Source organism: Tinamus guttatus, unplaced genomic scaffold, assembly GCF_059628265.1.
Source record: "Tinamus guttatus ecotype Peru unplaced genomic scaffold, ASM5962826v1 Tinamus_guttatus_pri_ptg000047l, whole genome shotgun sequence".
Lineage (NCBI taxonomy): Eukaryota > Metazoa > Chordata > Aves > Tinamiformes > Tinamidae > Tinamus > Tinamus guttatus.
In genome coordinates, this window is record NW_028288581.1 from 1,592,094 (window position 1) to 1,619,810 (window position 27,717).

Genomic DNA, 27,717 nt, shown 5'->3' on the forward strand with positions numbered 1-27,717 from the left:
CAGTCATTCTGCGAGTTGTTGAAGGCAACTGTTGAGGCTCCTGTTGAAGTTTTTGTGTGTTTGATTACTTGGTAAATTGGAGGTGAAAGGGAGTATTCCTACCACTACAACACATTCACTGAAACTATGAGAAGTTAATACTAACTTAAGGTTTGCCATATTTTGCCCTTATTGGAAATGTGACAAAAGTTGGTACAAAGGAGAAGAAATTTTAAGAGATTTCCTAATGAAAGCACATTTGAGACATTAGATCAATCAAGTCAGTAATAAGTAAATTTAGCGCAGAAAAGGATTTAGCAGAGATACAAGTAAAGGTGTTTTTAATATACAATACTCTATATTTAAAGAATGCTTAGTCAGGCTCTCCCATAAGTAAGAGGATATCTCAAAGCTAAACTAAGGTAAACAATATTCTGACTAAACTTTGTCCTTTAGCTGATTTTATATGTCAGGGAGCAACAAAAAAAAAAAAAGGATTTTTCTTATTTTCTACATATAGAAACCATTTATCCTTTTCCTTTACTACAAGTGCCTTCAGATTAGAATGACGTAATGACAATAACTGACTTATTGACACTGTTATAATTTGTTCTAAATTTATGGTTCCACAGAATCCAAGAGAGAGTATCTTGGAGGGCTAATGCCACACACTTTTCTGGTGTATTAAATTACCAAGAATAATTCCAATCAGTCATAACCCAGAGAAGCCTAAATTTATCTTCCCACAACTAACACAAAATTGTAGCAATACTTCATAGGTTCAATTACTCATTAAATACACTGACTGCAATTTTAGTCAGAAAGATTATAACCCATGCCCAAATTTTGCCCCAGGACCAAACTTTGCAAGGTGTCAATTGCCTTTCTAATGGGAAAGTCAACGGAAATTCTGGGAAGGGAGCAGTATGCAACTTTTAAACACTGATGAAGTTAAGGCAATTTATTTTCATGTTGAGGTTGTTGAATCTTCCTTTGTTTAGTCTAGTTCTATAAAAAGAACAAAATTCATAAGCCTATCCCAAGAGATGGCTCTGACATTTTTAAACAATTGCCTGAGCTGCTTGCATTAGCTATCCTACATTTCTCCACCCAGTCAAGGCAAGTATCAGTACATATGCAAGTAGGATGAACATCCAGCATAACTAGGTTATATAATGTCTGAGGTTTTTTTCCAGGTTATATACTCTAAGCAGAGGAGCTTCAATGGAACAGTGCAGTAGTTCTAAAAGCATCCAATAGACATAAATGTTCAGAAGTGAAAACTGCTATGCTTGAGATCACGGCCCACAAATGCACTTGCACATGCTGATGCTGAACAGCTGGCTCTGGGAATGACGTTCCCAAAGATGAATCAGGAGCACTCAGGGAGCTGGGACAAGAGGTCTCTGCAGCCAGCACGCTCAGCTGGTGGTGCTCAAACACAGCAGGTAGCAAAAAAGTGCATATTTCCCAAACAACCATTCCTCTCTGGCTCTCTTTCTCTCCTCCTAAGGCTGCCGCTGAAAATTAGGTAGTGACTTAGTTTTTTAGCTGGAGTCACTTCTTTAAATGAAAGCATCCACTATGAAATGCCTAAGGAGAGAGAAACAGGTTGCTTTCGCCTTGGCATGAAGCTGGAGGAGCATCTCCAGCAGCATCCTTCGCACAGAGCAGGTGCTGCAGTACTGGCTGGGCAACTGGGCAAAGCTCCCTTCTGCCCAACAAGATTTAAATCTTCTTCTTCCACCTGCTAGGCAAGTGCAGCTTCTTTAACCACAAGACAATGGACTACACAGGCAATGGCATGAGATGGGGAGAAGACATCTGCCTCTTGTTGGAGCTATACCATGGTATAAAAGGTATATGCACCTCCTTGGCCATAGGGCAAGGGGAAGTGGACAGGAAGGACAGCAGCTTCCCATGGAGCAGAGACTCACAAGATCTGCCCCCTTTCTCCTAGAAGCACTTATAAAATCTGTTTTTTTATGTTTTCACTGAATGACTCCCCACTGCCAGAGGCAGGTCGCAAGACTCACACTTCCCTGGAGAAGGCTTCTTCTTGTGGACTGGAAGGCCACCTCGCTTCCTGGGCTCTCAGTGCTCCCAGTGGTTGCCCCAGATCTCACATCCCTTCCTAGAGCGTGATCTAGTTCTCCCAGGAGGAAGAGGAAGTGCTGTGCTTCCCTTCCTCACACCCCTCTCGTACCCCGCTACAGTCCCCTTCAGTCTGAGACGGGGGGACCATGTCTCCCACTTCACAGCCAGTTTACTGAATAGCAGCTGGATGTCTCCATCCGGACATCTTTTTGACTTAAAGTGATCGTATCTCCATTCTGAATTGAGACTTATCAGGGTTTGTTAAACATGCTCTTAGATGTCTTTCAGGAGATCTAGGGACATGGATGTCAAACAGCTTTAAGCGAGGTGAGTGGCTCAGCGTCTAAGGCAACTGTGGTCCTTCACATGAGAGACTGCAGAACACAGGTGCTCAAATTTGCCTTATTTCACTCATAAAAACACACCAAAGGGCACTGTTGCCAGAAATTCAGATAGTCACATGATTTCCTTCAAGTTACATGCAAAAAAGTTGAAGTCATTTATTCTATCTAACCCTGGGCTATTCTTTTGCATCCCAAAGAACGAGTTTATAACAAAAGCAGAACAGAAAAGTCTTTCAAACCAGTTGGGATTGACTTCATATTTGCGTTCAGCTTCAAATTTGTGTGTGTGTGTCCAGCAGCAGCTCCAAGTATGATTAAAAATAGAAGGGGTGACGTGAGGAAGGCGTGAGGGCGACGCGGCAGGGCAGCCTCTGCCCAGCCATCGACTGCACCCCAGACAGGCCTTACCGGGGACAGTGACCTTTTGGCCTCACATCAGGACGCTCCTAACAGCTGGCTCACATTCAGCTTACACTGCATTGGTAGAAAAGGCATTGTCCTTATGGAAAAATTAGGCATGCTTTTAACCGGTGTTTTGGCCTACCCTCTCCTAGTCACTGGAGAGCACTTTCTCTCTGTCCTGGCCCAGCTTCCATTTTGCCAACAGAAAAAAAGTTCAAAGGGAGATGCAGTGGGAATTCAAAGAGAAAAATGAACCCACTGTTGAGCTGCTGCAGATACGGGCATCTCCTCCGCTTTTCTGAATTGGAACGACATACAGACTATTTATATCAAAAGTACCACTGCTTAAGCAAAGCCAGAAGCTCTTGCTGCACTTCAGAAAACACACAGAATGCACCTCCTGTAGTACTGACAACACACCAAGCATTAAACTAGGATTTCCACGGTATTGTCATCTCTCAAATAAATGGTACTAATGTTAAGAAACAGACTTTCTTCAAAGGAAATGTCAGCCAGAAGAGTGTCAGAAATGAGAACCCCTGCAGAGTTCCACCAAAACAAGTTTCTCCTGTAACAGTCTCGTGGGAATAATCTCTGTCTGACCTGAAAACATCTCAATCTAATGCCACATTCTGCTCTCGGTTTCAGAATGGATGTTGAATTTCGCAAGAAAAAGCATAAAGCTGAACAAAAGTCAAAACTGGCTCTAATATTTTAATGTAGAACACACAGAGCATCTAGTGCCTGGATGCATTGTATTACATGCAATATTACATATTACAACCTGAGAAGATCCCTATAGGGGCTGCAAAGGATTCATGCTTTTTCTAACAACAGTTGCCTCAAGCCTGGCTTTGCTATGTCAAACACTTACATAAGAACAACCCTTCCAAATTCCCTTGTATGTATTTAATCATGAATATATTAATGATAGATTTTTTTGCTTCATCAACCCCGTTATGCTGCAGGATTAATGCAAACAACACAGCATGAGCTGCTTCTGTTGCATTTTCATGCACAGACATGATCTCAGGTTTCATGCAGTCAACCTTGTATAACTATGATGAAAGCAAAAGGAAAATTAAGAACATAACTTGACAAGAGTATGGTAGCATGAATACAATTTTTTTTTGAAAGTCAAGCTAATGTAAGCTATTTTGGGGCAGCAAAGGGCCTTTTTTTTATCTTCGGGAGAAAAATAGTTGCATGTGGATTCAGTCTAATGTGATCAATACCAGATCCAACCTCGCCTATTCCACAGTCATATTCTAGAAACACAAGTTACTCTTTAAATGTAAATAGAGCAACTGAACAGCAGCAACTTGTTCATCTGAGGACATCATGCACACTGGGCCAAGTCTGCCAGCTCTCAAAGGCAGAAGTAAGAGGCCCTGCCCAGGGTGCAGCAGGTAACGTCAGCACCATTCAGTCATCCCCAGTGAAGTGCATCAGTCTGGCTCATGGATCCCCAAAGGGAGGACCCTCATCTACCACCCACCCCACATCCTGGCATGCTGCAGGCCTGTGGCAGTCTCCATCGCCTGCTGGACAAGGCGGAGCTGCGGGCAAGGCCGACAGCGATTCAAAGGCCACCCGTGGATGGCTTAAAGTTTATCTAAGCCCCCAGAACTGCCGGAAGTTTGACTTCCATCGCATACAGGATTTGGAAAGCTCAGGGAGGCAGCATAACACAGAGATAAAGGTTAACTATGCAGTAACATTAAGAGATAGCCAACAGCTCCAAATTCCATTATGAAGACTTTTGATTTTAGTAGAACAATGTATCCAGCACAGAGGAGATTGTAAAAGAGAGTATCCTCACAGTTGCCACAAAAGCCCTGAAAATGTATATCAGATATTAAAGCTTTCATATTCTTGTAACAGGCACATCTTCCCTCCATGCTGCTCGATTTCTCTGATTTACGGTCATACTTAGCCAATGACTTCATGCAAAGAGTGCAAGATGGCAACATAGTCCACAGACAGGTATTTGTACCTCCAGGAATACCAAATCTAACAATTCAAATGTGAATCACTTGTCTCAAAGGATTCTCGTTGATTAAAATTAATATATCTTGAAAAGAAGATGACAGCTGAATGGCAAACGATGGGTGAAACATCTAAAAGGTGTATCACCAGGTGATTTATGGCAATCACAGTAAACGATAGTATCACCCTAGGAGCAGCAGATAAGATATGAGAAGTTCAGTGCATTTCTCATGTAGCTGATTCAAGGCATATCATCTCCATCTTCACGTAGGGAAAACGTAATTCAATACAGAATTTAATTTCTGCTGAAACTGTAGGGGACAAAAAAGTTTAAAATATCCCTTTCTGATACTTCCTTTACTGATTAAAAAGACGACATTGCAAAAGGCTTCCTGTCTGTGCCTACTTAAGAGTTTTCAGCATCACTGAATTTCAGTGTTATAAGAATATCAGACTAACCAAGTGCACGAAACAAGGAGGCATGAAACGATGCCCTATTTCAAGTGACAACGTCCCCTGCTTTTAGAGTACCTGAGGGACGGGGCAAACACCTCCGGAGCCCCGGGAAACGGGCGTCCCTTGGCGCGGGGGGCAGCGCGCACCGCGGGGGTGAAACGCGCTGCCCGGGCACGGCGCGCAGGCGACTCGCGCACTTTCGGTTTTCGTGGTCCGTGGCGGAATCTCGCCGCGCGGGGAGAGCCGCGCTCCAGTCATCAACAGCCGGAGCCTTCGGGCTCCTGCGGGGTCGCGGGGGGCTCTGTCCCCGGGCCGCCTCCCGCAGGCGGAGGTGAGCGCGGGGATGCGCGGCGGCTCCCACGCGACGCGACGGGCGCCCCGTAGCCGCGGCGTGGGGCTGCCCCACGGCCCCGGCGCCGCTGCCTGGCCCGGGACGGGGGTCGTGGGGGCGTCCCCGGGGGGGGAGGGGGGCGGTTAGCGCCACCTGGCCGGGTGGGGGAGGGGGCACCTCATCCCCCCACGCGCGTCCTTCCCGCGGAGGGCAGGGGGAGGGGAGGGGGCGCGGGGGGCACCTCGCAGGGAGGGCCGGGGTTGGGGGGGCCGCCACCCGCCCGCCCGCCCCGCGTACTCACCGCGGCGGCCACGGCGCCGAGCTGGGCGCCCAGCAGCAGCAGCAGCGGCGGCGCGAAGCCGAGCCCGAGGCGCATGGTGCCGCGCAGCGCCCGCGCAGCCCCCGGGGGCGCCGCCGGCTCAGCGTGCGGCTCCGCGGGGCCGGCCCCACATGCGCGGCTCTGCGCGGCTCTGCGCGGCGCCCGCAATGCTTTCGAGGCGAGGGACTCGCCGTAACTTATGGGCGGCAGCAGCCCCCCCTCCTCTACCCCCCCCTCCTCCTCCTCCTCCGGGCGGAGACCCTGGGAGGAAGAAACCTCGGCAGCGCCCGCTCCCGCCGGCGCAGTTCCTGCTGCCGCTGCGCGCTGCCGTGCGCCGGGGGCGGGGTGAGGGAGCCGCGCTCTCCTCTGCCCCCCGACCCCGGGCGGGAGCGGCGCGGGACGGTGCGGAGCGGCGCGGAACGGTGCGGGGGCCGCGAGCGCTGCGCGGGGCCGGCCGGGGGGCTGCGGGGTCTGCCCCTGCCCGCTGGGGATCCGCGATCCGCCCGCCGTCCCGTCCCTGCTCCGCGGCCACCTTCGCGCAGGCGGCTCGCGTAACGTGCGCTTTTCCCTCTGCTTTCCAGGCGCCGCGTAAGGAAACGCGGAGCGCAGCCCCCCGGCCCGGGAAGGAGCGAAGATGGACATCCCGCGGCTCCCCAGGGCGCGTGTTTCTGTTTGTCAGTAAGTAAGAGCGCTCCGGAGGGCTGGGGAACCGGCTGTTTTTAAAAGTCTATAAATCCTTCACTGTAAAGTTTTCTTTTTGATTTTTTTTTAATTTCCTTGTAGTCTATTAGGTTGAAAGTGTTGTGCTTTTTCGCCCTTTCTCACAGGCATGTGGGGCTTCTGCTGATCCTAATGGAAATAGTGCTGTCAGCCGTCAAAGTAGATGCTGTAAGTAAAACACCTTGTGACTTTTACTGAGGGGAGAGAAGGGAGAAACAGTTTCCTTGGTACCAGAGAGCAGGGAACTGCATTTTGCTTTGCCATGGCTTTTCTACCATTTTATTAAAAGAAACAACAAGCAAATCGTCTCTGCGAGCCTTATGAATTCTGGCCTTCAAGAAATGATGTGTACCAGACAATTGTAAGACTTTGGTGTCAGGTGCTTTGAAATATCCTGCAGTTACTTTTGCTCATGCCAGACAACTTGTTAAAGCGATAATGAGCATTTAGAAGCAAGCCCTAGACTGCTTCATTTTCACAAGGAAAGCACAGCGACAGATGAGTGGGACGAAAATGAAGTGTTACAGTTGCTAGAGAGTAGGTTGGAGAAGGTAACTTTGGAGAAGAAATAGCTTTACTTAAGTACAGATCTCATCTGAGAACTTATATTGAAACTATGGCTTAATTTTACAGATCAGAGTACATATACTATTGTTTAAATTAAATTGTTACATCAAAAAAAAAAAGAAATAGTAAATTAAATGCCATAAAGGTGATTGCGATGGTGATGCAAACAGAAATTATTAAAACTCTTGGATCATTGAAATAAGAGGGAGAGCTGTGTACACTTGTTGCAATGCCTGGTGAATTTAATTGGGATATTTTTGTGAGTGCCAGTAGGCTTTAGGTCAGGCCTGAATACTGCAGGCTAAAAGGTTGCTAAGACTTAGCCCGTGACTGCTTTTGTCAGTCACTGGGTGAGAGTGAGACTTTGTGGTCCTGAGCCAAGGGCAAATAGGAGCTCGGTTAGTTTTGTTTTTAAAGTTTTAAAGCCTACTTATATTTTATTCCTGCTCTCTGCAACATTTACTATTTTACACTCCTCATAGAAGTCTGGTGTAGTTATGTATTTGTAGTGAGATGGTATAATGCATTAAGAAGTGACAAAGATCTGCTTTTGCAGCAGATACTGCAGCACATTATGGTGGGTTTGCACCCCAGCTGAGTGTGTGCCCTTCGGACTGCATGGACACGCGTGATTGTGCTTGGTGATGCATTGAGGTCGTGCTCCACTGTGGCCAAGTGAGAAGCGAGCAAGGACCTTGAGTGTCACGTGTTCCTTGTCTTCGTCATGTGTTTGTGATGAAGTCATCATTCTACTGAATCATGCAAAATGAATATTTGCCACACAGTAGCGAAACTGGAGCAGGTTGATGATATTTAAGCCCAGTAATGAAATCACTGGGATCAGCTGACATAAAACCGTGGCATTTGCAGCATGCGTCTTCCTTTTATGAAGCGGTGCTGCAGACTGCATGGTATGATACATGAGCTGGAGCTATAGCATAGGCTAATTTTTCTCCTGCGTATTCTTGCATCTCTACCGCAGGCTGCTATGTAGTATAGGTATATACTGTGGAGATATTCGGCTACCTCAGCTAATGGATGTGTTCTGACGGTGGCTGTTTGAATCCTCATGTGCTGTTTGTCCCAGAATTTCCAGTCGGAATAAATTATCATGCACAGAGGTCTCACCTCCCTGGTTCCCAAGGTGGCTGTGCAGATGAAACACTCCATTCCCCGGGGATGGCAAAGCGAGCGTGGGTGAGGAGTGGGGTCACCAAAACTCTTACCCATTTCCTGCCTTGTGCCACTCCCTTCCCTCATCCAGAGCAGGTTTTCCTGTAATCACATGCTGAGCTGAATGGGAAAATTATTGGCTTAAACTACCCACCCCCCAAAAAGAGAAGAGAGAGCTAATCTGAGGCTGAATTAGATCACCTCTGTTATTCGTAAGCGCTCGGGCTGGCACAGTGCTCAGATGAGCAGCTGGGGGTGGGAAGGAAGGTGGCCTTGCTCTTTCCAGGGGCAGCTCCGCTTGAATGTGCTCGCAAAGTTACGGCGCGTGTTGGGAAGCAGCAGCACCTGAATAATTGCAGGTGGGTAACTGGCAGTGATATGGAGGATCGATTTTGTGCATAAGTGTTAAGATATGGAAGAATGCCTGAATTCCAAATTTTCTGTACAAGTCTCCTTTTTTTTTTTTCCCTTTATATTGTAACCATATTTGCAATACTAAATCTTTTACTATTTGTTAGACAGATTAACGTCTTAATGTTACAAAGTGTTTTATTAGCTCCTATAAAATGCTATGTGAGTGGTATTATTAAAGTTGTGGGATCAGATCTTAAAAATCATTGTTCTGCCTATAATGAGACAAGCAGAACGGCTGCGTTTGGCAGCCAAATATGTGAATGATTTACAGTTGTTGAAGATAAGTGATGTTGAGTGAGCAAATCATGCATAGGAGAAACTGGAATGAGATTAAGGAGAAATTGGGCAAGGGGAGAGAAAGGAACTCTGAAAAGTTTGACTGGATGTGTTGTCTGGCAGACTGCTGCTAGCTGTTTAGGAGATGGGTGTTTCTGAGAAAAGAAAAAAATGAGAGGAAGAAAAAGAAAGAGGATGTTTAGAATATATCTGTGTTGGGGAAGAAGAAATGGTGTCTTTGATGACAGGATAGGATGATGCTTTCAGGCTAAGGAGAGAGATCCCTGGATGGAAATACTCAGAGAGACAGCCAAATGAAGTGGATCAGGCTCCAGTTATCTTTAGCGTTCTTTGGCATAGGCTGGCTGTGTTAAAGACCCCAAATAGCTTTGGATCTATATCCAAAATGCAGATTTAAATATTCATCTGGCTTAAATAGAATTAAGTTGTGTCAACCACCCAAAATATAGCCAAGTTTACAAATTTCTTCTCCTTCTGTTTCATCCCAAATGTACTGGATGAAAAATATAGTTCTTGGATTACAGCAGTCTTTTCAGAGAAAACCAATCTTCTGCTAATATTGATTATTTTCTTTTGTCTTTCCCCTTCTTCATAAGTGGTTTTGGAACATTTTATGACTCTATTAGTGCCCCCTTAGTATATTTTTAAACTGTCCCTGATGATATATTTCTTAAGCTATATTATCATGGGAACATTAGAATCACAGAAAAGAGGGGAATGAATTTCAGATAAAATAAAGAAAACTGAAGGAGAATAAGTTAGTATACGAACTGCAAAAATAAGTAGCAGATCACAAGTGACAGTTATTTAAAAGGGTGAATATATGTATACACAGAAATAAGCTAGAAAAACAGACATAAAGTCAAAGTAATGAATTAGGTATAATTCTGTTGACTTCTGTGACATTTTAAAAGGAGGAGTTAGGGAGAATGACATCAAAGAGGGGAAAGCAACAATCCTTAAAAAGAGGTGATAAAACTAACAGTACTATTTGCTTTTGTTTTTCGATTTTGTAGCGAAATTAGATGGCTGCCAGAAATGTCAAAATTAATGCTCTCTAGTTAGAATGTGTCAATGCTCTATGGCTATTGTATATGCAGATTTTCCCAGATGTATCCTGTTTTTTTTTTTTTTTTTTGCTGCTGTTGTTGTTTTGCTTGTTTGTTTTTTCCATCTGGAAACTTTTGTCCAGTTGAAACAGGAGGACTTTTTATGTTAACCTAGGATTTCCAGGCTAGAAGAAGTCAGGATGGGGTAATCGCTCAGCCCACCCTGCTGGGCACATCCACTGTGCATGATGCATGCGCTAGGATCACGGACAGTGTGCAGAATGCAGCACTGCCTACGTACTGTGCACGGGAGCTAGGAATGAGCAGTCACTCTCCTGTGTGGGCTCCTACTCTGCTCCTTTTTGCAAGCAAAACGAATCCATCATTTCCTGGAAAAATCGGACCCCCTACCTGTGCACTACTTCAGAAATAGCTCCCAACGGAAACATGGCAATCTTGTTTTAGAACAACTTCATCTCACCATTACGATGAATTAGATGTGGTCGTTTCACTGACTTGCAGATATTTGTCTGTTGCATTTTATAAGAAAATTGGATTACCTGCCCCAAAAACACAAAACAGCATTTTGAGAAGCCTTGATTGTATTGAAAGTATTTGATCACTTTGTTCACTGCCTCTATTAGCTCTGAAAGAATTAGTGGGGACTTTGGAGAGGACCTTTTTTTCCCCACTCGCCAAATTCAGACACAAATATGTGAAAGAGTAGCTCCGTTAAAGGCCCATAGGATCTTCCGGATGCAGGAAGCAGCATTCAGCTGCCTACATAAAGGAAAACCCCTCACTTTCACTAACATCAACAGTCAAGCCTTGGTGTGATGTTTATTTACATGGTGAGTGTCCCACAGTGTGGTGTGCACCATGCTGTAGATGGGGGGGAAGGACAGCTGCACAAATGGGATTTTTATTTTTGCTTTTAGGAGCACCAGGATTTCACCTGATGGCATTGGTATGATGTCATGCAGGCTAGTGCACTTGATGCAGATATTACGTACATGGAGTCATCGTCCATAGCTACAAATTCCACACTTCTGGTCTTGTTTTATTGCCCCTGCTATCTGCTCCACACATCAGTAATACAGTTTCCATCGATGTCTCCTACCTTTGTTGTTCTTCAGGTTATTGCTTGAAATAATCTCTTTACTGCCACGCTTATGAAACCAATACTCATCCTAATTTCAAATGCTTTAAGCCATCCTCCTAGATAGATTTCTTCAAGAGTCATTTCTGCTAAGTCTGTGTGTGTTAAATGAGGGAGACTATTCTTTGTTAGGATATGGAGTCATATCCTAACACTATTTCAAGTTATTCATCCGAAAACTAAAGACCAGACTGTGTGGCTTAGCTATGAGAAAGTGGTTCTCATGCATTTCTGTGCTCTTTAGTCTCCCAGGGGAAAGCACACAGATGGATTCTTTACTCTTCTTGTGTGTGTGAGAGTAGATAAGAAGCATGGTCAAGAAGTGTACAGTAATATATTCTGTTTTATTAGAGCTCTTAAGTGACATTTAATGTAGCCTTGCTGCATTTAGTGGAAGAGAGTTCTGTCTGCTTCCTGTGTTACACAGTGAATACTTTATTTGAAGGAGAGAACAGAGAGGTTAAAACAGAGGTTTTAACAGAGGTTAAAACTGTGATACTGAGTGACATAGTTTAGAGCACAGGTGTGATATTATTGGCTCTTTTATTTTTCCCCTTTTGCATCTGGGAATTTCTTGTTCAAATGCTCTTTATTAGTTATTTGTTTTTATTTTTCCAGGCCAAATATTGGTCAAGGATTGGAGCATTCTTCATATTGCGTTACGCTAATTCAGGAACTTGGAGAATTCAAAACTGATTTAAGACTTTACAGTCCTGATGTCTTTGCTTGCCAAAGAAGGTAATTTACCTTCTCTAGCCCATTGTCTTTTTAGAAAGTAATGGGTCACACTATTTGGGGCACTTTGTTTGTTCCTGAGGAGCAAAAGGCACAGTGAAATTTGCAGTGTTTCCTGATGTTTGTCAACAGTTACTCTCTCATTAATTACAACCACTAGTTGACAGCAACAGTTGGCTCAGGTTTCAGTGAAAGAGTGTGTTTTTTATCACGCAACCTTGCCGAGTGGTTAAGAGCTGATACTCTTAATTTTCACACGCCTTTTTGGTTGCTTGGTCTTTTTTTCCACCTTTTTGGACCATGCAAGAGAAAGCTCGTAATTTTCAGACCTGTGTAGTAGGGGAAAAGCGGGCGTAGAGAAGCTAACGAGCAAGCCGGTATTGGCATGAATAAATACACATCTCGGCTAGGGCATTTTACACATCAACTGCACTTTTTTTTTTTTTTTTTTTTTTCCTCCGCACAATTTCAGCATTTCACCAAACACTGAATCTTCAGAGCGTTTCTTTGTGCCTCATGCCAGCTGGAAAGCCATCCTGTGGGGTGGGACAGGCATGGCTGCACCACAGCAAGGACCGAGGGGAAACCCCTCTTCCCCCTGCATTTTTCTCACGCAGCTCTTTCCTCCCAGTGCTCAAATTCAAGGCCGCACAGCTGCACCAAGGGCTGGCCCTGAGCCTGGGCAGCCAGACCCCAGGGGCTGGGAGAAGATGACCCTGATGTCTACGTCGTGAGCGTGTCAGTTCTCAGCACAGCTGGAACTAGGTCATATGGCCATGAGGAAGCTAGAGGTTAACTGTAGGTGGTGGAAAACTTGGGAGTTTGGCAAAAGGTTGACCCCCATTCAAGCTGAAAAAGCAAAAGTAAAACTGGAAGGTATGGCAGAGAGTCAAAAGAGAGTTTTCAAAATTGACTGGAGCTTTCCGTATGAAAAAAGGAAGCTGAGGAAGACCTCAATAAATATCAAGAGAAAAAAATCAGATTCATCTTCTGGTATCTGAGAATTATCATCTCAGAAAACAATAAAACCATGAAACTGATTTATTTGTCCCTTAACAATTTTTCTCCTTGTGAACTTTCAGTCCATCTCATAAAATAAGGTTTTCTGCCTAGCCTGGAAAGCACTGCTAATAGCTTGCCTATAGAGAAGAGATAGACATTTTCAATCCTTTTTTTTTGGTGTGTGCAAATTTTCTTTAAAATCCCTGTAGGTAGTTTGTATTCCAGAACATGGGCTTTTTTCCCGCTTGTGCATAAAGAGCAAAATTTCTCTTTCCTCTAAAGTGTGTGCTGTATTTTGCAAAATTTTGCATATTCCATTATCTTTTTGTATTTTTTTTTTCATTTACACTTGAGAGAGCAGGAGAAGCCTTAGATTGTATCTGGTACTAATGACATATGCTTACTGGGATATTTCAGAAGTGCTATTTGCTCATAAATGATCCCAGTCTTTACTTTGCACTGACTTGTTGAAGTCAGTGAGTGGAGATCATTCAGATAAATAGGGCTTGGCTTGTTTTTGGCAGTCCTTAATTGCAGACCAAAACTGCACCTCCACCCAACATAGGTCCATGAAGCCAGGAATAAATGCTGTCCTCCAGCTATACTTTTCCCATACATTTCCTAAGACTTCTAAAGGTTACTTGTTGGTCATAATTAGTTTATAATCAAGCTGTTTTAAAAAAAGATATTTCAGCAAAGCAAAAATATTTTGGACGCAATACAAACCCTTCCATTTGACCTGTTCTGCAAAGAGTTTTGTTTTTTTTTTCCTGAGTTTGTGTCATTAGAAAACAAACAACTGCAACAGCTTCAGATTTGAATTCCATCCCACAGTGCAGCGCAGCGCTCCCAAAAGTTTATGTCCAAAGCAGTTCCCGGAATTTGCATATCAGCTGCTAGCATCCGATGTGGCAGACCGAGCTTAATGGGTGTCGTCCTGGGCTGCCCTCGGAAGGCCAGAGTTCCCGGCGCTGCAGGAAGCCGAGCGTTGGCCGCATGGCCTGACCCCCTGCGGAAGGACAGCGCCGAAAACAAACCTGCTCCTCATCTGGGATTTGCACAGATCTTGCCTTGGGCAGGGGGAAGCAAGTGGACCAACTAGTGTTTTGTTGGCTGTGCTATGGGAACCTCAATGCTCGGCTCCTGCCGTGCCGTCTGGGATCTCTGCGGCCTCGCAGCTAAGGGAGTTGTCCCTCAAGGCAAAGGCTGGGAGCTGGGACGGCTTGGCCAGCATTCCCTGCTGGCTTTTCCGGCGTGCTGCGAGCAGATGAAGAAAGGCCTGTTCCATCTGAGCAGCAGCTGCGCCGAGCCCAGGGAATTGCTGTTACCAGGCACCTGGTTGAAGTCTCAAGGCACCCTCGGCATGCGCATGTCGAGACACCAGGGAGTTCCTCAGGAATGAGGACAGCGCTGCTTCCCGGGGCTGTCGTAGGTCCCGGGCTGAGTCACGGGGAAGGGAGTGGGCAGAAAGGAATGCCTGTCCCGGCGCAGAGCTGGGAATAGCCGCTGGGGCTGCGGAGCATGGGAAGCCTCCATATCTCCCTCAGACGGGGAGCCAAAGACACAGTCTGCTGGAAACAACCCAAACCACTCGGTACAAAACTTGGAAAATGTTAGCTGACACTCGCTGGGAGAAGGAAATGAGTAAGGAAGTTCAGGCGCTTCCCTTGCTCTACGGGACTGAAGCCAGATGGTCCCCAGGTGCTTTGCAGGTGCATGGCAGGGTATGAAGTGCCCACATCTTCTGTACCTGCCGCTGAGGCGGCTAGCACATCTGCTGTCCCTTAGCTCACTGAAACCCGCAGGCTGCTTCCTCTCTGGCTATGCCCATTGCAGTAAAACTACCCAGTCCCAGGTGTATTCTCTGCTCCTGTGGCCATCTGACACCATCTCTCCATGTCCACAATAGTAATCAGCCTCAATAATTAGTCTCCCTGGCCGCCAAAACAGAATAGCCTGTTACAGACTGCCTGGGTTCCTCGGGTTATGCCAGCTCCAGCTCCATGTCCAGATTCTGCTAGGAGAGTGCTAAGGCTTGCTGGCTCTGTGATTTAGAAGTTGAATCAAAACTATACCAGGATGGTAATAGAAAAGTAAGAAGCCGTTCTAGTTTGGAAACGGACACCGTACAACTGTCGTACTGTTAATAAATGGTGTGTTAACAAACTGTACTGTTTATTAACATAGACATAGAGCATGTGTACCTCAGGTCAGCTGTCCAGAAATGAGGGCATGCTGTCATTTTCCACAAGCATCAGTGAACCCGGTGGGAGTTTTACCTGAGAAGGAATGAAATGAAGGAACTACGCTGTTTTACTGTGAGATGCAGAAAATGCAGACAGCAGTTGATGTTCTGAATACTTGTGGTTTGTTTTGCAACAGTACTGCTATGTTATCCATTGAATAGGAAATCTGTGCCTAAAGGGAGAAAAAAAAAGACCTCACCACAGTTTTGTTTTAAGCTTTAGGAGATATTTCACAGCACTAGGATGTCCCATTTTTTCACTTCTACATCATGCAAGTAAAATAAAGGACAAAGCTAAGCACAAAAATATATGTAAATAGGAAAAGATCACAAAGAAATTTGCTGAAGTGGAGGCATCAAAAAAGATAGTATTTTGGTAATCGTTGTGTTAGGAAAGATAGTTCTATACAGGCAAAGGACAAGGACTAGAGAATTTAGTGCTTGACTATGTGCTTACTGTTCAGTAGTTATACTGTGCTCCCCACCTGTGTTTTGATCTGCCACTGAAAAGTAAGGCTACAGTTCATCTCCTTTAGCTGCCTCTGTCTCCCTAGAGATTTTTTGCCTGCATGGAGTAATCAGCTAAGGGCCATGTGAAAAAGTGCGTTTTGCCTTCTGATTTTAGAAGAAAGTCAAGGATGGCTGAGTAATAGCACACAGGAGTTTTCGTTCTACTCGTTTATTGTGAACTGGGGCTTATTGGTCAACATTTGTACTGTGTCAGCTTCCAGACTAGAATCGTTTCTTATTTTTCTATTGCAGATCTCATACTAAACTAGACTCAACTAAAATCACAGTCTTTCTGCCTGAACTATGGAACTATTAATATTGCCATTAAAAAAAGTCTTTCATGAGATACTATTTTTAGAGCTTCCCCAGTCACAGGGATAAGGAGAGGTGTTCTTGGAACCCCTTTACTTTCTGGGACCCTGGAACTGAAAGAATCAGTCCTCTTTTCCTCTGAATTAATTAGACCCAAACAGAATAAAATGGGGGTAATATCCTCACACATCAGACTATCTATACCGGAATCCCTTCCAAGGAATTGCCCAAGCCAGATGGCCTATGAACTGTAGAACAATATGGAAAAAATTATATGTCTCTTTAACATTGATTTTCTTTTATGAGGCTATGCCATCAAACTCAGAGCCAAAGATCTTACACAGCTGATCCCATGCATGCTCTGACCGGTACTGATCTTTTGATTATTTTTGTATGTAAGAAAGAGGAGAAACTTTGCATTCTTTTTGGTGTTACCAGTTCATAGTAATCCAGCTTTTTCCTCAAGGGGATAAGATTGTAGCTGTTGTTGATAAGGTATGTTCAGTAGTTTAAGATGTTAGCTTCAGGAAGATTTCACTTCTGCTTTCACAACTCTAATCTTTGCTTGAGGTTGGTATTGTCCCTTAGGGTCAGAGTGTTACATATGGTCACCATTGAGTTAGAGGGGTGATTAGCAAGGTAGCTTGAGGCTGGATCATAAAACACTTTCTAGACTGAGACTGTCGTCTTGAATTTGCCTAAGGAATCTATGTAAGCCCTACAGCAGTATGCTTACATCATCTTGTGCTACTTAGTGGATGTGCAGGTTCACACTTCGAATCAACCAATCTGTTGTTTTTCCCAGGAGAGAATATATGTTGTATTATGATCATGAACCAGTAGGAAACATTTTATTGATATTTTGGTAGCTCTTTGTGTATTGAATCCAGTTGCCATGAAATGTACTCTAAGCTTGTGAGCTATTTCGTTGAAGGTATACCCTCTTAAATTAGGAATGATGTAATTTTTACTAATACTCAAAGGTATTTCATTTTGATTGATGTGATTTTCGTATTATTCATGTGTCATTCACCATCTCCCTTGAAGTTAGCAACATTTGTAGCCAAGGAACTGAGAAAGGAACTGAAGTAGAGGCATCATTTGTTATGAATGAGAGGTAGACTGAAATCATGCCCTGCCATTTCCTATTAGCCCAGAGGCTACCAATCTTTCATTAGGCTTTTAAATAAGTGTTTCACTAAGATGAGCACACATATAACTTCTCCCGATTAATAGTGGGAGATTAAATCTAACTAAAGAGATTTGAAGTTCTTCTAAAGAGATCAAGGGGTATGGAAATGCACAGACCGTGCTATGATATGATTCTGTGCAGAAACATCATCTTCCCAAGCCCATTAAAATGTATACACCTGTAGGATTTGTGCTTATTCAAGTAAAACACATTTTAAAGGACAGACCTTCATAAGACTCCTCAATTCTAATCTTGTGTTTCCTCACTGTCTACAGCTTTCTGTAAACAAAAGCTTATTTTCCTTCTTCATGGAAAGTAGTCCTCTTCCTCCAAAGCAGTTGAGAGGCCAGGCCAAGGACCATTTTGTTGTCTTTGTGGTTCAGTCTGATTGCCCTGAAGTTATTTCAGCCACAGAAATCTTGCTGTTCAATATCAGAACTGCTACTGTGTCTTCCTACTTCCAAAATTGCCTACTGTCAAAGGGGAATATTGTTTTCTTATAAAAGAGGATGAGAGAATGGTGAATTCAAATTAAAGAGGCTTGTTTGCTTCTTTCTTTTTTTATCCATAAAGGACCAACTGAGTTTTGTTGTAGCTTGAAGAAATTTCCTTTTTTTTTTTTTTTTTCTGACACTTCAGAACTGTGTGTGATTTCGGCTACTCCAGTTAACCTTTTCAGACAGGCTGGTTAGTAACATCAGCTGTTCCCTGTATCGCGAATGTGCAGTGTGCACAGAGCCTTTCCCCAGGGCACAGGCAGGAAAGACTTTTGAGCCTTTGATCTGAGGAGCTGTTCCCAAAATCTCAGCATGTCAAAAAGCAGCCAGCCAAACACCAGAAAACTTCGAGACCTGAGGGCAGGGGGAGCTGCAGAATATCACAAATAGCAGAAAAAATACGGGGCCCAAATGTGGCTCTGCTGAAGGACTCACAGCTGAGCCTGGGGCTGGGGGAGGGGGGACCTGCAAGTGCTGGTGGCTGTAGCTCCATGAGGAGCTCCAGAAGGGGCTCCAGGAAGCTCCCTTCCTTCAGGCATGACTTTCAGACTTTACATCAGCCTCTGTGACAGCACAGACAGAGCGCCTGAGAACATAACCCCAGTATGAGAGCCGTATTTGACTAGCTAGGGAGACTGGGCAAGATAGGACTTCCTGACTATCCATCCCTGTGGAATTTGTCTTCCTGCAGACATGATGCTGGTGAGCCAGACACTTTGCTGGAGGTTAACTTTCCTAATGAATTCCTTTATAAATACCCTCCAGCCTATGCTGTTCAGGAGCGAGAGAGAGTACTCAAGCTGTCTCATTTGAATCTAGCTTTTCAAACCGCCGTGCTGTATTGCCGTGTGCTGCATTTCATTAGACATACTCCAGAATTTCACATGTTTCCAAACAGTAAATTCAGCATGTTCTGTAAAGAATTAGCAGTGTGAGATCTTGGATATTATCACATGGCTTCATGGGAAGGACACGTGAACAGTTGCTTTGAGTCTAAATAATTGATGCTGAAGAAATACATACACTGCTGGGCTTAACTGTTTTTTAATGATTAACTGCAGTATTATGTGAGAGTCTTTTCATACCACCAGTTTTGAAGTAGAACAAGTTTTCTTCAACAGAAAATTTTATTTAAGTTAGTGTTACCCTATAGCCTAATATTTTCAGTCAGTTTTTCCCCACATTTCTCACCTGCATTTGTTCCCAAATGATAAAGTAATGTCTGAGGTTTGACTTTAATGACCATGTGAGCAACCAGCCAGGAATTTTATTCATTTTAGTCTTGTGACACTTTACCACATTATTCTTTTCATGTAAGCCTTTGGTCTTTTTTCTCTCATCTACAATCCTTTCTTATGTTCAGTGGAAAAGAAAGACACAGTTTGATGGAGTATACTTGATTTATGTGACGTATTAGTGTAAAAATGAATATACAGAAATAGACTAGTCTTTTAGAATGCAGACTTAAAGAATTTCCTGAATTTAATGCATGTTTGAATTGAAGTGTAAGTTTCTGAGAAATGTCTCATCTTCATTTTCCAATGATGGGCAACCTATTACAACCCATGCTGAGTTGTTCCAAAAGTTTATTAGTCTTAAAAATAAATAAATATAATGATTGATTTTTTTCTAGCTTTAAATTCTATCATTGAGACTCTATTTTACCTTTGCAAGATAGATTAAAGGGCTCAGTGTTCCTAATTTCTCTTCCTTATGCAAATACTTAATAGACATAGCATTTAACCAACATTGGAGTTTTACATGGACATGGAGCTAGGAGAATGCTATGTCCATTATGATGTCCTGTGCCACTGCTGACAGTGGCATCTGGTAAAATTGTTGTAAACTCCTATTACCACTTTTTTTTTTTTTTTTGAGAAGCTACATAGATTGTCCTCCTGTAAACCATCACTAAACAGGAACTTTTTGTCAAGAGCCCTGTGGCTCTTCTCTAAGCTCTTTTCCATTCACTTTTTAAATTGGCAGTTACAACTGCATCAAGTATTTCATTATTCTCAACTAAGAAAAGAGCATAAACTCCTTGTTTCTATTTGGTACTACTCATTTTATTCAGGCAATGTTGTCTTATCTCTTTTCATCAAAGTATTGTACTGGGACCTCATGTGCAACCAACTGTTTATCAAGACCTTTCTTTTGAGGTAAACAGATTTCCAGAAAGGAGCACCACTAACTTTGTGTGCCTACATTTTTCTCTGTTTATAGATAAGACTTTTCAATGGACAGGGTTAAAGTAAATTTTAATTACTTCCATCTCAGCATTTAATCCAAATATTCAATTTCTTTATTTTACACAGCTCCATCATTCAGTAAGGTTTTATGCTTTTTTCCATGTCTCTTACAAAACTGCTTAGTAGTTTTGGGGGAAGAATCAATGATTATGGGGTGTTACCAAAAAAAAGCCCATCTATTTAGCTGAAATTTCATCCTGACACTTACCAAAATGTCTGGGTTTGTTTATTATTTCATTTATTATTTTATTTATTATGTTGATTTTTTGTCTTGTAATATTATTCAATATCAAGTTGCAGTAACAAGGGCAAACTAATATGAGAACAGTTTCAAAAATAGATTTTCATATAATTCTTAAAAAATATTTAATTGTATATCACTGTAGCTGAATATAAGCAACTTGCAAAATATAAAAATCTGAAAAATAAAGCTAGTAAATTTACCACAGTAAATGAAGGAAAAATAACACTTCTTTTCCTCATTTATGCTTACCCTTCATAAAATCCGTGGGCCAGGTTATCCTGTCACTGATGCTGCAAAATTCCTCTACGGATAGTAAATGTGAAAGGCAAATGTGGCTCTGTATGTATGCTGGTATGCAAAGAGCATTAGAAGCATTCTTGCCTTCAGGATAATTACAAAATTGCTTCCTTCTTTTTTGTCATCCACCATGATGCCATTTAATTTTATGTTCCTTGGCTGCTAGCTGTTAGCCTCATTAACCTTACTTGATAGAGCGTTCTAACATTTATAATTCTCATGTGAAAAATACTCCTGACGTCTGGAATTTGTTTTTCTTTAATTTCTACCTTTGCCCTCTTGTCTTATTATGTGTACTAGGATGAAAATAGTAACTTGAGATTGGTGTGCCCACTCTTTGCAGTGTGATGGATTCCAGTTAATTCACATGTTTTTTCTTTTCATTCTTTTCCCCCTTAAGATAGTTGTGGTGTTTTAAAATGATTTAAGCAACATTCCTACTTATTTTCACTTAGGCCTTTTTTTATAATGCTATTTTTTTTTGTTTTACATTTATTCACGAATTCTTGTAACTAACCTGAGCGTGTGGTTCAAACTGAGATTATCTGTGCAGTGTAATCTGAGAATCAAAACATATATCACTCATCAGTTGGCCTTTTTCCATAAATGTAACATTGCCCTAATGTTGTTAACTTTATCCTCCTACTTTGCCTCTGAAGTAGGGCCAAAACACAGTTACTGTGGGTAATATAACCTGACATTTGTGAGGTGAAAATGTCGCCAGTCAATGTACTTTCACTGTACACAGTGGCAAATCCTAAATCTAAATCTAGTTAAGCTAGCCATGATGATTATTGTCACAGTGATGGGGAGTATGAACTTAACTCCTGTTCACATAACAAAATTTTCTTTTTATTTTTTCTTCTTTTCTTCTTTTTTTCTATCTTTTCTTTTTTTGTTCTTTTGGGAGAAATGCTGTGGTTCCTCTGTACCAACAGTGTACTAACAGAAACAGATATTTTTTTGCACATCACAGCACAGCAATAGGACTACCACCGCCAAGGCAGGCTACAGCTCAGCAGCTCCTAGGAAGAGGCAGAATTGATTTATTGGTTGATTATTGGTCTGTTAATGGCTACTAATATGAACAAAGGATTAGACCATAGTGCAGCATCTGTGCAGCATGGATGTACATTCATGTGCAATTTTACATGCTTTGGACTGTATGCTCCAGGGTCCATTATAGTCATAAAAGTCTGCAAAAATCTGCTCTTAGAAACTCTTTCAAATCACTTCTTTATGATCAAATTCTTTAAGTTAAGTTGGTCTAGAGCTTGATGTTTTGTTTTGTGTTTCTTTTATCATCGCATTATTTACTTTGTTGTTTCCTAATATGAACTTCACAGCATGAAGAGAGAAGCTCAAGCTGTGATGCTTGTTACCTAGAGCAAGAGGGTAGCTCACTCAGAAAGGGAATTGTTTACAAACAGCTCCCTTGATTTACAGTTTTAAAATAGGTTTATGAAAGATGACACTGGGAATAGGAAAAGATACTGTATTTTCCTTAAACTTGTATGCTGTTGTAAAATAATACAAAGAAACAATCACAGTTTATTCATGCAGGAAACATAATAGTTCTTAAGACAGCAGAGGTGAAGTGACTGTGATAGTTTGAAAAGAATTATGTTTTAAAATCCATACTTCTGGATGGAAGAAGTTTGGTGGCTGTTTCCTCTTACGAGTTCATAATTTTTAAAATTAAGAGATAGGTTGCTGGTCTCAGCCTTCAAATATATCATATGCAACTAAGTTTTTGCTTCTTTGGAAACAGTTATTTCTAGCACATATTGAGACACATATATCTTCATCATAACTTAACATAGAAGCAAACAGTAAGAACAGTTTTATCTTTAGTGGCTATTTAAAACTTACTTATAAGAGGTTTACCTATTTTAAACCCTTTGGGATTCCTACAGTCCTACAGTCTGTATTAGGCAGTGTATTTTCTAAAAGGTTATTTAGCTTGGGATGGAGCTAATGTATTAGTCAACCTGTAAGTTTTCCCCATCTGTACATACTTGTCTAATACATCATTATTCTGTGTGGAAAGTGTTCCCTTCTATGTATTTCTGTAATTGTACTCTAATAATTCACAAAACCTAGTGTCTTTCAAAGTCCTCATTTAGGAAAAATAATTTTTTTTTCAGGCTTTAAAGTATACCACACAGTTAGACAATTCCAAATTTCTTCTTCTACAAAAATAACCTTAGATCACATGTTTGCTGGAAATCAGTTTATGCTACCAAAAATAAATATTTATTGAGTCAAACGTACTAGTGCAAGGTTCTTCTGGGAAGTATCCCAAGAAATAGAATGGAAACCTTCCCTCAAGTCCTATAAATTTAATATAGTAGTAGGATTTCCTGGAAGCTCTGTTTTAGAAACTAATTCTACTAATGGCAATAAAATGTACCTTCTCAAACAAACTGAAACATGGCATGCATATAACTGCTTATACTTCTATTCATACATAGAATGCCTGCTTCAGACTTCAAGACTTGCTAATAATCCAAGGAAGTCTCTATATTGCTTGGGAAAACGAACGAAAGAAGCTCTCCAGTCCCAAATCTTGTTGCCTGCTTGTATGATATAGGCTGTCAATCTGCCTAACATGAGCTTGTTAATACATTGTTCTCCCCATCACAACAGCAAAGGCGCCACCAAGAGTAAGTGTCCAACCTGAGATACATGAGATGTTTGCAAAAGGACTGACTTCCTCTCTCCCAGCTGGAGCCAGGCAGTTGGTCCAAGCTAGCTTCCAGGAAGAGGTATCTCCAAGGGAGAGGTGAGCATGATGGGTGTCTAGAGAGGCACAGCAGCTGGACCAGATTATCCTCTGGAGATGTCCATGCCCCTTTGCTGGTTGTTCAGAGAGCAATGATCGCCAGACAGGCCCTTTTAAGGTGTCACAACAGAGCACCTGATATTCCAGGTATGCATAGCCACTGCTCACTGGCTTGTGTATGTTAGTATTGACTAACATCCTCACTTCCAAGTGCATAAAATCCTTGGCCACTTTTATATATCGCTTTGAGAATTTAATTTGTAATGATCATCCCGAGCACTGCTTAGCTATTCTGTGTTGTAATCACATTCCTCTAATGAGAAACTTCTTCTGCTTTTTACAATGAATCCTGGGGGTTGGCCACCCACTAGCAGAAGGTGCTGACAGCTGCCAGCAGCTATTGACATTTGACACAGCCTGTCTTGAGGCTGCTTTGGCTCAGCCCTCATGTGAGCGCATGGTGCCAGAGGATGCAGCACTTGGCAAATTCCTGGAAGAACATACTATACCTCTGCTCCATGCTCTCCAGTGATGTATGGTCAAGTGGACAAGAGAGTGTATATGCTGAAGTAAAATGCTCCCAGCACTTGCAATGTGGCTAAATACTGTAGTCTGCAATCAGCTGGAAAGCAGGGAAGTGTTCGCTCACAGAGCGAAAGTTTTGAGAAAAGTACAATGTGGTTCTTTTAATCATTTCTATGCCTTAGCACACCTCTTTTGAGCACATTTTTTGCCAAATAAAGATCTGGAGACAGGAAGATGAAAGATATATAATAAAAAAAGAAAAATATTTTTTCATACATATATATGAATTTATATAGAAACATTTATATATATATAAAAGAAGCATCAGGAGATATAATAGAACTTGAATATTTTTCTCTTTAAGCTTTGTAAAAATATAGTAGATTTACTACCTCTTGGTCCTGCTTTCTCTTTTCTCCTCCCCTGTCTCTCTCTGACTAGTTTTATTCTTTGATGTGGCCATTAGCATTGCAGAATCCTACCACCCACCGTGTCCATTCACTGCCTCTCCAAAGCAGCCTGAGAGTGCAGTCACCCTGCACAGGCTAACCTGGACTCAAGGGGCAGGCTAATGTTCTGGCCTGAAACCAGTTGCTGCTTGTATAGCAACACAGCATTGCAGGGGAAGAGTTCGGTCATGCTCAATTTTGCTCCTGGTATTGCAAAAGCAGCACATCAGCAGTGGATTTCTGCCGATAGCGTGGAACTAATTGTATTAAATTGTTCCATAGGAATTTTCTGAAAAGTGCAGCAGTTAGAAGAGCAGTCCTGGTAGACTAGAGATTGATCTATATGAGGCTGCGTAAGGCATTTATTTTATTGTTAAGAGTTCAGATCACTTTTCATGAGAAAACTGAGGGAAGCAAATCTTTGCAAAATTCCCCATGGAGTTCCCTTCCATTTTTTTTCCTCCAGGCATTTTCCTTCCGCAGCCTGGAAAAAATGGGCTGCCTGCCTAGCATGAAATCTGCAGACAGTACAGTTCCTTCTCCCTCCCTGCCCTGTGTGTCCCCTGTGACCATCATCAGTAGACAAATTAAGGCAAAGCACTCCTCTGTAAGATAAATGCTTGCCATATTGAAGGTCCAAGTACCCCAGCCTTGCATTCTCAGTTTCCAGCTGGGCGAAAAGAAATTTCTGTTCCCAAATATTTTCATTGTAAGACATACAGTAAGCACTCCTAACATCTGATACTGCACGTTGATGAGTAGCTGATCAAGCTTAATTGTATATTGAGGGAATGTGAGGAAATACCCGTGCTTCATTGACCACTCAGACCTGCTTGTTTTCCTCTGTCTTAGAATTTATTGAGACCATCAGAAGACTCCTGCTCAGGGCAGGCAGTTATCTTCCTTCATCACTAATAACAACAACTGGGGTCCAAGTGTCACAACACTGTTATTTATTTTCCTAATGGGACTTCATCATGCTTTTGACCAGCTCTAGTTAAAAACATCTGCTAGACGGATTCCTTTGGAAAATTCCGTATACAACAAGCAGAGAGATAAGAGATAAGTTTAGAGCTACTTTGCATACTTTTGCTTAAGAAAAGCAGCGACACAGAAGTTCATTTATGTGACTTTTTTTTCTTGCATTCAGAACATTCAGAGTAGCAGTCAAGTGATATTTGTTTCTCTGGATGTGTTACTCGAGGTTTTCAGTGTCTCATTTTTGTCTCCAACCCAGTCTTCCCATTACCACTACTACTTATTTATGGTGGTCATATACCATTAATATTTTAAAATTTCTGCTTTACTATTGCGGTCTGCCCATAGGACTAGCGCTTGAGAACATTCTCCCTCATGGGCCAACACAAAGGCCAGTATTGCAGATCTGCACTTGGATACCAAAGCTCAGCCTACAGACAACAGCTGGTTTTATGTCTGCTTCATGATTTGGGCTGCACTAAGGAACCAGATGTTCATGACTTGTTTTTCAGTCCAAATGAACAGAACTTCCTCCTTTTTTTTTTTTTTTTTTTTTTTTGTACTGCAGTCTCAAGTACAGTTCCCAGATTATTTATTTCACAACAGCAATCTGTGTACACTATTTGAAAGTGGTATGTGTGTGCTGACCAGAGATGGTTGCTCCCAGGCCTGCTTGAGTTGTCATCTGCATGCCAGCAAAATCAGAAGTACCCATTTCTAGTGTTAGCATTGGCACATTATAAAGAAGCCCATGGAATATGAGGATGCTGGAGCTGAAATGATACATGTGAATTTGCATAACAGGAGGCTGAAAGAAGAGGCTGCACAAGCTTGAGTCACTGGTTTGTGAATTCAAAAAGTACAGGCACCTCCTTGTGAAATCAACAGTTATTAATCCAAACAAGTGTGGGACTCCCCCGTACATAATATTACTTTAAAGCTGACATGCAGTTTCTTTCAATTCAGTAGTGCCATTTGCTTTTTTTAAAACTTTGATTTAACTCAGTTCATTGTTTCTTTACTGCAACCCTCATTTCCATCCACTCCCTGACAGTTGGACATGTAAGAAAACAGGAAGGATGGAAGAAACCATCCTTCCCCTTATTTAATTGGAAAACAGAGTCCCTGAAACCTTTCCTGTCTTTCTATTTATACGTTTAGAATATAGTGCTTACAGATAAGATCTTTTAGCTTTGCCTTTTCTAAGGAATATAAGAAAATGATGTTATGCCCTTACATACCCCTTGTGTCTGCTTATATTTATTAAGTGAGGAACAAAGAATTATGATAACTTGTGCCATAACAAGATAAGTTATAATGGTATTGTTCTTTAGTACAGACAAACCACGTTTATTTGATGTTCAGCTGTTCTGGAAAGTTCATTTCGCTGCCGGCAGTTCACCAAGAACCAGTCAAACAGACAACAGAGGCCTCAGAGCTCTGGCTGCAAATGAGCTGGCAAAAGCAAAAATGATTTTTTTTTTCTTCATTGCTAATTAGTAACCTGTTCCAAACACATAACCTGAGGTACCTTCTGATTTCCTCATGCAGTTGATGCCCTAAGAAAGGCAGGAGCGTAACGTCAGGAGAAGAGTTTTCCCTGCAGGAATGGCTTTCAGCGAAACACAGCTTCTCTCCATGAAAGGGATGGCTGCCCAGCCTGCCTCTTTGGCTGCTCCCATTACATCCCTGTCCCAGCATCTGGAATTTGTGCTTGGCTGCAGCCGGAGCCTCTGCTGTCCCTGCAGCCCTGGAAGCGGTGGGACTATCCCCACGAGAGCTGTTAGCGCCTGGCTCATTACGTCCTTGCTGCAGTGAGGCGGACCAGGAGCATGGCCAAAACGCCCTGTTCCTTACAGGGCTTCTGCGTTTGCTATTTAGAATCCATAATTCTGTTGGAACAGGGTCCCAGGGCAAGGTTCCTTCATGGAAGCTAACAAAAGGAAAAAGCTCAGTAACAGAAATGAAATCAAATTTCTTCCTAACACATCACAACGAGAGTAGATCACAACGTGATGTCGAAGCTGCTTTTCTCAATCCCTTGGAGCTCCTCCACCTCTAACCACTCATGTAAGGGGTAATACCACTCCCATGTTTGCAGTGTAATATTTTTTGAAAATTTCTGGCAGTATGCATTTGCTCCAAAGCACCTATAGCTTTACCTGTAATTGCAACTTTTGTTTTTGTAACACTGGTCTGTTCTCTAGAACAGTAGAGATTAGGATAGTCATTAAATACTGAGCATTGAGTATTTGTCCACAAGTTGCGCTTGCATATAAGAGTGCTCTGCGTCATTTATACATCATGTTGAAGAAATAAAATATAGCAGTGTGTACAAATCAATGTAAATTTTCTCTCTACTTCTTTGGGGCTGGGTTTTTATCCCACAAACTAGATACTG

At 42.4% G+C, this 27,717-nt stretch overlaps 2 protein-coding genes across 3 annotated transcripts in view; one reads left to right on the forward strand and one right to left on the reverse strand.

Moving 5' to 3' along the window:
• COL4A1 (collagen type IV alpha 1 chain) overlaps nucleotides 1-6,096 on the reverse strand; it is a 112,714-nt gene extending 106,618 nt beyond the window's left edge. The window contains exon 1 of one of the 2 annotated variants that reach the window (XM_088538494.1): nucleotides 5,900-6,096. In XM_088538494.1, the coding sequence (XP_088394620.1) occupies nucleotides 5,900-5,974 (75 nt within the window). In that variant the 5' untranslated portion in view covers nucleotides 5,975-6,096. The remainder of the gene's footprint in view (nucleotides 1-5,899) is intronic. The other variant, XM_088538501.1, reaches the window with a different exon arrangement.
• Nucleotides 6,097-6,385: 289 nt separating this feature from the next.
• COL4A2 (collagen type IV alpha 2 chain) overlaps nucleotides 6,386-27,717 on the forward strand; it is a 130,325-nt gene continuing 108,993 nt past the window's right edge. The window contains exons 1-2 of the mRNA XM_088538579.1: nucleotides 6,386-6,595; nucleotides 6,745-6,805. Of these exons, the coding sequence (XP_088394705.1) occupies nucleotides 6,552-6,595; nucleotides 6,745-6,805 (105 nt within the window). The 5' untranslated portion in view covers nucleotides 6,386-6,551. The remainder of the gene's footprint in view (nucleotides 6,596-6,744; nucleotides 6,806-27,717) is intronic.